General features: G+C 42.6%; 1 protein-coding gene across 1 annotated transcript; it reads left to right on the top strand.

Moving 5' to 3' along the window:
- The first annotated feature begins 685 nt into the window (after positions 1–685).
- LOC308291244 (uncharacterized protein) lies at positions 686–5672 on the top strand. Its single transcript, XM_080733217.1, has 6 exons — positions 686–980; positions 1173–1244; positions 1576–1662; positions 1769–1847; positions 2074–2390; positions 3944–5672. Exons 3-6 carry the CDS (start codon positions 1603–1605, stop codon positions 3953–3955), a joined length of 468 nt encoding a protein of 155 aa, XP_080589343.1. The 5' UTR covers positions 686–980; positions 1173–1244; positions 1576–1602; the 3' UTR covers positions 3956–5672.
- The last annotated feature ends 6317 nt before the right edge of the window (positions 5673–11989 follow it).

Here is an 11989-nt window from a genome sequence, read left to right as displayed (position 1 = left end):
TTTTGCTTCAAACATGGTTCGCCTCCGTCAACCCACCGCAACTGGCGTTATCGATCAAATAATTTGCCATGTGGTTTTCCATTTACCTTTACCTTATACCTTACATTAAGCTGCCAGCACAACAACTTCTATGGAGTGTCCATGGAACCAAATGGACCCTTTACGGTCCATTTGGTTCCATCTGGACACAAACGTACCATTACATTAAGCTGCCAGCACAACAATTTCTATGGAGTGTCCATGGAACCAAATGGACCCTTAACGGGTCCATAAAGGGTCCATTTGGTTCCATCTGGACAAAAACGTACCGTTACGTGTGGTAAAAGTACTCAAATGTTTTTACTTTAAGTACAAATATCAATAATGTAATGTAGAAATACTCTGTTACAAGTAAAAGTCTGGAATTCAAAATGTACTTGATAAAATGGCTAAAGTGTTGGCATCAAAATGTACTTAAAGTGCCAAAAGTAAAAGTACTCTATGCAGAATGTCCCATTTCAAATATTTTGAAAATGGCAGATCTACATGCTCACAATGTGTCGCACTGTGAGCTTGCATTGGAGTAAAAGTACTCCAAAGGCACTCAGCTTGTGTATTAAAGTACAATAATTTTGATCTGTGATATAGAGGAGTACAAGTATTGGAAATTGGAAATAATTCAGCTTGTAGTGGAGTAAAAGTAAAATATTTGGATCTGAGATATAGTGGATTAAAAGTATTGGAAATTGATAATACTCTAGTCAAGTACAAATACCTCAATATTGTACTCAAGTACAGTACTTAAGAAAATGTACTTAATTACTTTACACCATTGTGTTACCCTTGATTTTAACCCTGTATTCTCCTTTTATTTCCAGTATAACATTTCAGGATGATGTATTCTATGGAGGAGCTGTGTGCTTTGGTTAGCGTCAAGTATGTCAGGGGCAGACATGACGAGGCAGAGACTGTACTAGAGAGCAGTGAAAGCAGCGAAGAAGGTTTGTGGGATAAAAAAAAATAGAAAGAAAAATAGGAATAAGTCAGCTCAGTTTAATGATGTGTGTAGTGATTCTGGCTGTGGTGCAACTTGTGTGTTTAATTTGGAAATCAAAGTGTTTTAATCATGAATTACAATAATTAGCTGCTGTATTCAGTGTTCTAATGATAATCTGTATCTTTGATTTTCCAAGATGCACATGATTGTGACCAAGTTGATGCTGCCAGTGCTGGGTCAGCTGTTTTGATTCAATCTGGGAGTGAAGGTATGTGGTGTGGTGTGTTATGAATTACTAGCCCTTACCCGTTCAAAGATATGAGCTCCGAAATGATGTGCAGTGTGTGGGTTATGGGATGTGCATATGTGTATATGAGGGATGGAAAGTAACTTTAACTGGTGCTTGCATGCTAATATGTAGGAGCATCAATGTAAGAAATACCCGTTCCATTTAACGGCTACAGAGATACTGTGTACCGATCTGCATGATTTTTGGACAACATCTGTAACAGTGCCAGAATCAGAATCATACTGTACATGACCAGAAAGCGCCTCACACTTAATGTGAGAACATCTCATATTTCTTTTCTGTTCTTTAGGTGCAGACAGAGTTGAGCCGGACTCAAATGTGGAGGATGAAGATTCTGAAGGAGTTGAGGATGACGACACAAGTGGGGACGAAGAAGGTTTGTGTACAACCAGGCTTAAGTCAGCCAGAGCAAAGAATGCAAAGTCCTAGCAACACTGAATTATGTCAACGTGTGCATTCTGTTTGTTCCTCTTCTTTCCCAGATCCGCTTGATCGAAACTGGACACCTGACACGTGACCAACATGGTGATTCTCCTGGTGAATCGGAATCTGGAAATGAAGGTGTTGTCATTATTAATATGGACACATTGATGCACATGTGTGTAATGTAGTATCTTGCATGGTGCATGTTTGCTATTTAACTCTTTTCTTTCAACTACACATCCATACAGTACACATACATACCCACACAGATGTGCACGCAAGGGGCTGCACAGATACACACAGAGAGACTCGCACACTAATGGTCTGAATGACAAATTTTCTCTCTTTTTGTGACACAATATAGGACTTGAGGTGGAAGAAGACTCCTCAGGTGTTGATGCTGGTCTCTGTAGGAAGAGGAAAAATCCAGAGGGCTGGAAGAACAACATCCAGAAGAGGCGTAGAATGATAGGCCAGTCATATCTCGGGAGGAAGAATCGAGAGTCAGTGTTAAAGGAGGGAAGAAAAATGGGTGTGTCATGTCAGTCTGCAGCCTGCCACAGGTCCAGTAAACTGCACTGCAGAGAAGTGGAAGAGTCGAAGCGAGAAGAGATCTTCAAGTACTTCTGGGAGAAATTAGACTGGCGTGAGAGGAAGATTTATGTTGCATCATTGGTAGAGGTGAGCAGTGTAAAGCGACGGAGGACAGGAGCAGAGAAATCCAGGAGGTCGGCATCCATTTTCTGTCACCTTGTCGTAGATGGCAGGAGACTCAGAGTGTGCCAATGCATGTTCCTGTCAACCCTAGGCTTGAAGCAGTGGTCTTTTTTGAAGTGGGTAGGAAGAAGAGGGAAAAGCCCTACTGAGGAAGATAAGCACTACTGCCGGTCCTCGTCCTCTAAGATGTTAGCCTGCTTCCAGACCAGAGACCCCGCCCACTCTCAGATTGGACTCTTTCTCTGGTCTGGAGCTGAGTACAGGAATCACTTTTTATTTTCGGCTGCTCCAATGAGCGCGGGGGGTGGGGGGTGGGTCTAACGAATATCCAATGCGCGCAGCAGTTGAAACGATTCAAACGAAGTTCACACACAGGCAGGCTGAGGAAGGCACACACACACACACGCTGAGTTCACCAAGCTGTTTATGTTGATTACATGTTTCTGGTTGCAGTTCTGTCACTGGCACAGACAGAGACACACACACACACAGACACAATCACACACACACAGTCTGCGACCGTGCGTCGCGTCCACCGTGCGTCTCGATCACCGTGCATCGCGATCACTCGCGCGCGCACGCTCGCAAAAAAGTCCCTCCCTGTAAATTGCTTAGAATAGAGCACAGTTTCAGACTAAAGCGTGAGCTGAGTCTGAGATCAGGCTACTAAGATGTACCTGGAGCCTGTGTTCAAGTCCATCAATCACCTCCATGCAGAGTATATCCGTTCCAGTGCAGACCATGGCATCCAGGCGCTGTCAAGGCAAGTGTTCACCAGAATGTTTAAGGACTTGAATTACTCTCTTTTTCACCCGAAGAAAGACCAGTGCGATACCTGCTGTGCGTTCAAGGCTGGGAACATTGAGGCTGCCACATGGAAGGAGCACTGCAACAAAAAGGACACTGCACGAGCCATGAAGCAGAAGGACAAAGACGAGGCAGGTGAGAAGACCTTGGTGACATGCATGGATCTTCAGGGGCTCCTGCTCTGCCCCAAGCTACAGGCCTCATCCCTCTATTTCAAGACCAAGCTCTGTGTCCATAACTTTACCATGTATGACATGACTTCACATGATGCATCAAATTACTTATGGCACGAGGGTGAAGCTGGTCTCTCTGCCAACGAGTTTGCTTCGTGCATCGTGCACTTCCTCGAAGAACATCCCTCTTATGATGAGTACATCCTGTGCACAGTGTGATTGAGAGAAGACTGAGGAACAGAGACATCTGCATTCCAGCTGAGTATGTCGTTGCCATCCGGGAAGCCCGTACCAATCCCAGGCCATACCAAGTGAAGTATGTAGACCACACTTTCTTCAAAAACTTCAGCCAGGTGAACCTCTGCAAAGCCATCCGCCCGGGAAAGGTCACTGGGGATCCCACCGTGCATGACCTCCGAGCAATCGGGTATTTGAATACATAATAATGACATAGCTGCGGAAACCAAAACAAACATTATTTAATGATTATTAAAACCTGACTTTTCTCCCCTGTCACTGTCCTTGTATTCATCCTAGGTACAACGTTGATGGCAGTATGGAGTACAAGATCGACCACTCAGACGCCTGGAAGCCCTACGAGTCCCCATCACTGAGGAGGAAGAGCAACATCACCACAGTGTCCCCACTCTACACTTGCCGCCGCACCATTAAAGCGATGAACTTCAAACATCTGCAAGAAATGAAGCAGGTGTTGCCCAGTGATTTCCATGGCTTCTACAACGCCCTCCGCTATGAGCACGAGGAGTGATGGTTTCTCTGTTTTTCTCTCTCTCCGTCTGACATCACCACATAGAATCGCAAACTTGACTGAATGGACACCTTTACAAGATTTCATATTTAGATTGTAATTAGAGAAAAGACAAGATGAGTGTTAAAATGTGTTAATTTTCTTCTATAATTTTAGCGATTTTGATTACATTGCTTTCAGTGCTTGGGGACATGTGTACAATGGCTAAATATGTATTTTTAGATACAATAAGTCCATTCAAAAAGAGGCACCACAATCTTTCATGGGCAGATGTTACTTATGGGGGCTAGTAGTGTCACTGTAAATTGTAATAAAATAAATTGCCAGCTTATTGTGTCTAAAAGGACACATTTAGGCACTTGCACACATGCACTGAAATAAAGTATTTAAAATCGCTAAAACAATAGAACTAAATGAAAACATTTAACTCTCCCATCTTTGCTTTTCCCTAATTACAATCTAAAATTATGAAACCTTGTATGATATTCTTGCTCTGGGGTGGCATCGTTACCAAAGTTCCTAATTCCCACTGGGTTCATGTTCCTCCCTGCCTGGACAGGTGTTATGTCGACAAGTGTTCTGCTCAAAGTGTCCTTCTCCCTCATACAGTCTTCACTACCTGGAATCCAGCACACAGTGGTTAATGTGTTTCATGTGTGCTCTGTTACTGTTTAAAAATAGTTTAGGGCAGTGCAATGTTTATGTATTTGCTTATTTGTATTCTTATTTATTTGCCCATTTCTAATATAATTACAGCAGAATGCACTTTTGAGATGTTGAAATTTTACACCACAGTAGGGACATCTATCTTCATTGTTGAGGTCTGTGAGATTTGACATTGTCTAGGAGTCAACTTAGCCAATGAGTCTAGCCTTAGTAGGTTGAAGAGCGTTGTAGAGCTGAACAGACACTTAACCTATGGTCCTTCCATTTTCAGTTCTATGTAATGCCCTTTCCAGGCACTGTATTACTGTTACAACACCTACATTAGAAATACTGAAACCCTCCTCCAAACATCCTTTACATCTCTAAACAATCACATCGATAATTTTGTACAATTAATTCTGCAAGTTCTATTATAATTAGTTTTCATGTAGAAAGAAGCTAACAAATAAGATTCAGCAATTGAACACATCATTGAAACGGGGACTCAGCAGGAAAATCTGTTTGATTAACTTGGTTGCCACACACTGTGGAGCCACTGTCTAATAAAATATAATTCTGTGCAGTTGTATTTGACTATTGTAGCATGTTTTCCTTCCAGCCTAAAGTTGATCTTGGTCATCACTGTCTGCTAACATCAATGTGAAATAACCTATTGTACATGAACACTTATTTAGCTTGGTTATAACATCAGAGGGTCTGCTGGTAAGTAAATAAATTACATTAGGAATTGATTGCATTCTTTATTAGCAAAATGTTCATTAATCCAGGTTGTACAGTCAAAGTTGTACTGTAATCTGTTATGAAACACTGTTCATCATAGTAACTAGTTTGTTTTGGCCAAAGGGTCTGTTTTTGTAATCATCCATTTCACATTTCATGGATGCTATGTACATTAAATGACAGAATAATAAAATACATTAGGCTATTGTGCCCATTGTATCATCAATCATAAGAAAAAAATAAGAAACAATAAATATTGTATTTACAGTAAAAAGGTCAGGGTCATGTATATTAGATGTCTAATATACCTCAAAATGTTTGCTGGGGAGGTAAGGTTAATTGTCTAGTTTTGATTTGCAGCATCTGTAAGTGACCTTTATCAGTGCTTTTATCGTGTGTATTAATAATATATGCATTTCTATTTTATTTAATGTATAAAAATGATTGATTAGTCAATTTAGTCAATAGTTTCAAAACAAATATCGTGTGGATATAGGTATATTATGTGAGGAACATAAACAACAGATTACTCACTTTTACCAGACATGGCAACTGCTGCCAAGAATGGAGAATTATGATTGGCTAGTGGAAAGGCCGCACCCCCATTGGCTCTCTGCCGATCACGTGATTATTGGCCGGTTCATTCGTGTGCGTGAGCGTTTCATTCGTGTGCGTGAGATGATGAAAGCATTCGTGATGAAGTAAACCAACAAAACAACTCGTAAATCAGTAAGAAAATATTCGTATTTTGTCTTGTTTTTTTGTTTTGGCACTATAATCACTGCAGCTTCCCCAAAAACATTCATACTTTTTTTTTTTTACGGATATTTTTTTCCAATTAATTTGTTTACGTATAGTTTTTTTGGTAAAAATGTTTACGAGTAAAAAAAAGGCAAAGTACGAATACGAATTTGTTTTGTCCTAAATATAACCCCATAGGTACACACTATCTCGCAACTCATGTCACCAACATATTCTCCGGCCCTACCTAAGCAATACATTTGCCACGCACATCCCCCTACACACAGGAACCAGTGCCACTTACAGGCCAATTTGTGTATACATGCGACCTGGCGGTCGTTTATCTCCCGATTAGGGAGTCTTACTGGTGTTAAATACAAATACATAAAGTATTTTATTTATTGCACACCTCAAAACCATATTGAATACAGTTGCAAACAAACACAAGTGCATAGCATTACAATTTGTAGTTGCATTCTTTCATTGCGACCGTCAGGTCGCAAGTTAGCTATGAAAACCTCCACCGGCTGTCTGTCAGTCAGTCAGTCAGTCCCTCCGCCAGTGTATCTGTCCGTCACGTCACGTCACACCACACTTTTGGCCCTAGTCTTATCTCCTGCACCATTGCCCCCCCCCCATCCATGCCAAACTTGTCACACACTCTCCTTTGCTGCATGGCAAACCACAACCACACACCTGATTTCTCACATGCCCCTCTTCTAGTGCCACCATGAGGTTGCTTTTTACAGACATGCGACCTGACGATGGCTTATCTCCCGATTAGGGAGTCTTACTGGTATACATACTCTACTGCCTATTATCTGTATAAAAAGCAATGCATGTGCATGTAGATTACATTTGGAGCAATGTAAGCTACTCCAAATGTAAGTAGTACTTGAGTCAGGGCAGGATTAACCCTTCATGGTGCCCTGTGCTTGGACCTAGTTTGGTGATCCCAAACACAATAGTGCACCAGTTCTTTTAGAGTTGTGCATACTATTATCCACCAAACATTTCCTCAAAAAAACCCTAAAGTGTAACCAGTCATTACAGACAGCAACGTTAGCTTAGATTAGCTCACACAAACACACACACACCTCGATAGTTGATCCTCTGGTGCCCCCCTGTGGTTGTTGATGCCCTGTGCTTCAGCACGTCAAGCCCTTTGATTAATCTGGCCCTGACTTGAGTCAATGTAATGAGTTACTTTCCACTTAAATTGTATTGTATTAGTAGCACATATTCATACTAGGCTGCTAGATCATCATATCATTTTGTATTCTGTGGCTGTATGCTTCCCTCTGGTGGACATAATGAGTATTACAGGCCACCAACACATTGTCATTTCCAATGTGACATTCAGTTATTTTGGTAACAGGTAAAGTGGGCACCAAGAAGAGTAGTGTTGTAGTCGAGTCCACCTAAAGCGAGTCCAAGACAAGACCAAGTCCAAGGGGGGCGAGCCCGAGTCAAGACCCGAGACCAACGGGGTTCGAGACCAAGTCGAGATCGAGACCAATCAAACCTTGGTTCGAAGTGGAGCAGTGGATCTGAGCAGCTATACTCTGTGTGTGTCTAGTCTGCACAACAGTGCCCTTGTAAATCTGTTCCTGTCTGTCAGTACAGTAAAGTACTGGTGTGGCTAGGCTGCACAGCAGTGCCATCTGGTCAACCAGTGTCATTGCAGCTATTTATGCTGAACGGGACAGGTTACTTAAACGATGAATTGATTCAATAACATTTGTGCTGTACCTTACTGTACTGTACACTGTACTGTACTGTACTGTACTGTACTGTACTGTACCTTACTATACTGTAGTGTATACTGTACTGTACTGTACCGAACTGTACCGTACTGTACTGTACTGTACTGTACTGTACTGTACTGTACTGTGCTGTACTGTACTGTGCTGAAATGTACTGTGCTGTACCTTACTGTACTGTACTGTACCGTACCATAATGTACCGTACTGTACTGTACCTTACTGTACAAGTACATTGTTTAAGAAGCGCTGGTCCACACTGTGTGTGTGTTGTGGGATTTCTGTCTAGATCTAATGAATTCTATTTGTTCTAGATCTATGTTTTTGATTCTATGTGTTCTAGATCTATATTTTTACCGCCACACACAACGTCCCTCATGTCCCTCACGTGAGGTAACAGGAAAACTCACCCTAAAACAAACTCGACCTCTTTCGCACAACCACGCGTTTCCCAATGAGTCTGTGAGATGCAGAATCTAATCTTTGCTTCTGGGGGTCCCTGGAACAACATATTTTGCGATGGGGGTCCATGGCCAAATACATATCATTCTGGGGGTCCTTGACATGAGTGGGCACTGAGAAGAGAGTGGGTAGCCTACTAAGGAAGAGTGGGCACTAAGAAGAGAGTGGGCATCAAGGAGGGATGGAAGAGTGGGCACCTGGTTCGCCATGCTGGCTTTGTGTTTTTTTTTTCTTTTTAAACAAAATGAGAAGAAAATAATATTACCAGAAACAGAGATAGCCCTGAATGACCAGAACAGGTCTGTAACTGGACCATTTGGTTCCATTTGAACACTCTCAGAGTTACAGACCTGTAAGGGCCCATTTGGTTCCATTTGAACACTCTCAGAGTTATAGACCTGTAAGGGTCCATTTGGTTCCATTTGAACACTCAGAGTTACAGACCTGTAAGGGTCCATTTGGTTCCATTTGAACACTCTCAGAGTTACAGACCTGTAAGGGCCCATTTGGTTCCATGTGAACACTCAGAGTTACAGACCTGTAAGGGCCCATTTGGTTCCATTTGAACACTCAGAGTTACAGACCTGTAAGGGTCCATTTGGTTCCATTTGAACACTCTCAGAGTTACAGACCTGTAAGGGTCCATTTGGTTCCATTTGAACACTCTCAGAGTTACAGACCTGTAAGGGTCCATTTGGTTCCATTTGAACACTCAGAGTTACAGACCTGTAAGGGTCCATTTGGTTCCATTTGAACACTCTCAGAGTTACAGACCTGTAAGGGTCCATTTGGTTCCATTTGAACACTCTCAGAGTTACAGACCTGTAAGGGTCCATTTGGTTCCATTTGAACACTCAGAGTTACAGACCTGTAAGGGCCCATTTGGTTCCATGTGTACACTCTCAGAGTTACAGACCTGTAAGGGTCCATTTGGTTCCATTTGAACACTCTCAGAGTTACAGACCTGTAAGGGTCCATTTGGTTCCATTTGAACACTCTCAGAGTTACAGACCTGTAAGGGTCCATTTGGTTCCATTTTTACACTCTCAAAGTTACAGACCTGTATAAGGGTCCATTTGGTTCCATTTGAACACTCAGAGTTACAGACCTGTAAGGGTCCATTTGGTTCCATTTGTACACTCTCAGAGTTGACTGGTCCTTGTGAATAAAACATTTGAGAACCACTAGTAGGCTACTAGTTGGACTCCTATTATTACATAGTGTCATAGTAAATCAGTGTCATACAATACATATTAAAAAACCTGGACACTTGACATTCAGTAATTGGGTCTTATGCTCAAAATAAGAACATTATAATGGTGTGGAAAACAGAAAAAACAGAAAAAGGGTAAAACCAAGTCTTTGCCTCGTATGGACATGTTGATCCCTGGTGGACACCTCGATGTTAAATCGTTAGAAATGACTGAACATTTGACAAGGTCTAATATTTCTACAATTGCTACAAAACCTGTATATATCGCATGATTTGGGGCATATAAACAAGACAATGAATTTAAGTCTGATAATGATTAGGTACTGTACATGTTTAAATCATTGAAAATGTACTTTATTTTTGAGCGGTGGTCACAACGCTCCTATACGTGGCCGTGTGTGTGGGTCTGTCTGTCTGTCTGTCTGTATGTCTGTCTGTCTCCGGGTCTGTAGCCTGCAGTAACCTTTTCTGACCACACATGTTAAGGGAGGGGCGCTGTTGCACACACACACACACACACACACACACACACACACACACACACACACACACACACACACACACACACACACACACACACACACCACCGCTCAGTTCACACAAGTGTGATTTTAAGTAAATAGCCAATTTTAAACATTCCGGACAAAATAGCACATTTTACATTGATGTGCCCACTCTTAATTCTTAAACCATTTTTTTCCACACACTGGTCTATGTTTGTTATATCCATGTCTGATGCTAATACCATGGAACTGGACCTGAGGGCTAGGGATAGGGTTAGGGATAGGGATAATAACTACTAATACCATGGAACTGGACCTGAGGGCTAGGGATAGGGCTAGGGATAGGGCTAGGGATATGGCTAGGGCTAGGGATCCACACACTGGTCTATGTTTGTTATATCCATGTCTGATGCTAATACCATGGAACTGGACCTGAGGGCTAGGGATAGGGCTAGGGATAGGGATGATAACTACTAATACCATGGAACTGGACCTGAGGGCTAGGGCTAGGGATAGGGTTAATAACTACTAATACCATGGAACTGGATCCGAGGGCTAGGGCTAGGGTTAATAACTACTAATACCATGGAACTGGACCTGAGGGCTAGGGCTAGGGATAGGGTTAATAACTACTAATACCATGGAACTGGACCTGAGGGCTAGGGATAGGGTTAATAACTACTAATACCATGGAACAGGACCTGAGGGCTAGGGCTAGGGATAATAACTACTAATACCATGGAACTGGACCTGAGGGCTAGGGATAGGGCTAGGGATAGGGTTAATAACTACTAATACCATGGAACAGGACCTGAGGGCTAGGGCTAGGGCTAGGGATAGGGTTAATAACTACTAATACCATGGAACAGGACCTGAGGGCTAGGGATAGGGCTAGGGATAGGGTTAATAACTACTAATACCATGGAACTGGACCTGAGGGCTAGGGATAGGGCTAGGGATAGGGTTAATAACTACTAATACCATGGAACAGGACCTGAGGGCTAGGGATAGGGCTAGGGCTAGGGATAATAACTACTAATACCATGGAACTGGACCTGAGGGCTAGGGATAGGACTAGGGATAGGGGGATAGGGTTAATAACTACTAATACCATGGAACTGGACCTGAGGGCTAGGGCTAGGGCTAGGGATAGGGTTAATAACTACTAATACCATGGAACAGGACCTGAGGGATAGGGATAGGGTTAATAACTACTAATACCATGGAACTGGACCTGAGGGCTAGGGATAGGGCTAGGGATAGGGCTAGGGATAGGGCACTACTAATACCATGGAACTGGACCTGAGGGCTAGGGCTAGGGATAGGGTTAATAACTACTAATACCATGGAACTGGACCTAAGGGCTAGGGATAGGGCTAGGGCTAATAATACTAATACCATGGAACTGGACCTGAGGGCTAGGGATAGGGCTAGGGATAGGGCTAGGGTTAGGGCTAGGGTTAATAACTACTAATACCATGGAACTGGACCTGAGGGCTAGGGCTAGGGATAGGGTTAATAACTACTAATACCATGGAACTGGACCCGAGGGCTAGGGCTAGGGTTAATAACTACTAATACCATGGAACTGGACCTGAGGGCTAGGGCTAGGGATAGGGATAGGGTTAATAACTACTAATACCATGGAACAGGACCTGAGGGCTAGGGCTAGGGATAGGGTTAATAACTACTAATACCATGGAACTGGACCTGAGGGCTAGGGATAGGGATAGGGTTAATAACTAC

The sequence above is a fragment of the Nannobrachium achirus genome (assembly GCF_963921795.1).
Source record: "Nannobrachium achirus genome assembly, chromosome: 9".
Lineage (NCBI taxonomy): Eukaryota > Metazoa > Chordata > Actinopteri > Myctophiformes > Myctophidae > Nannobrachium > Nannobrachium achirus.
Note: the sequence above shows the minus strand (reverse complement) of the source record. Positions and strands in the feature narration are given on the sequence as shown.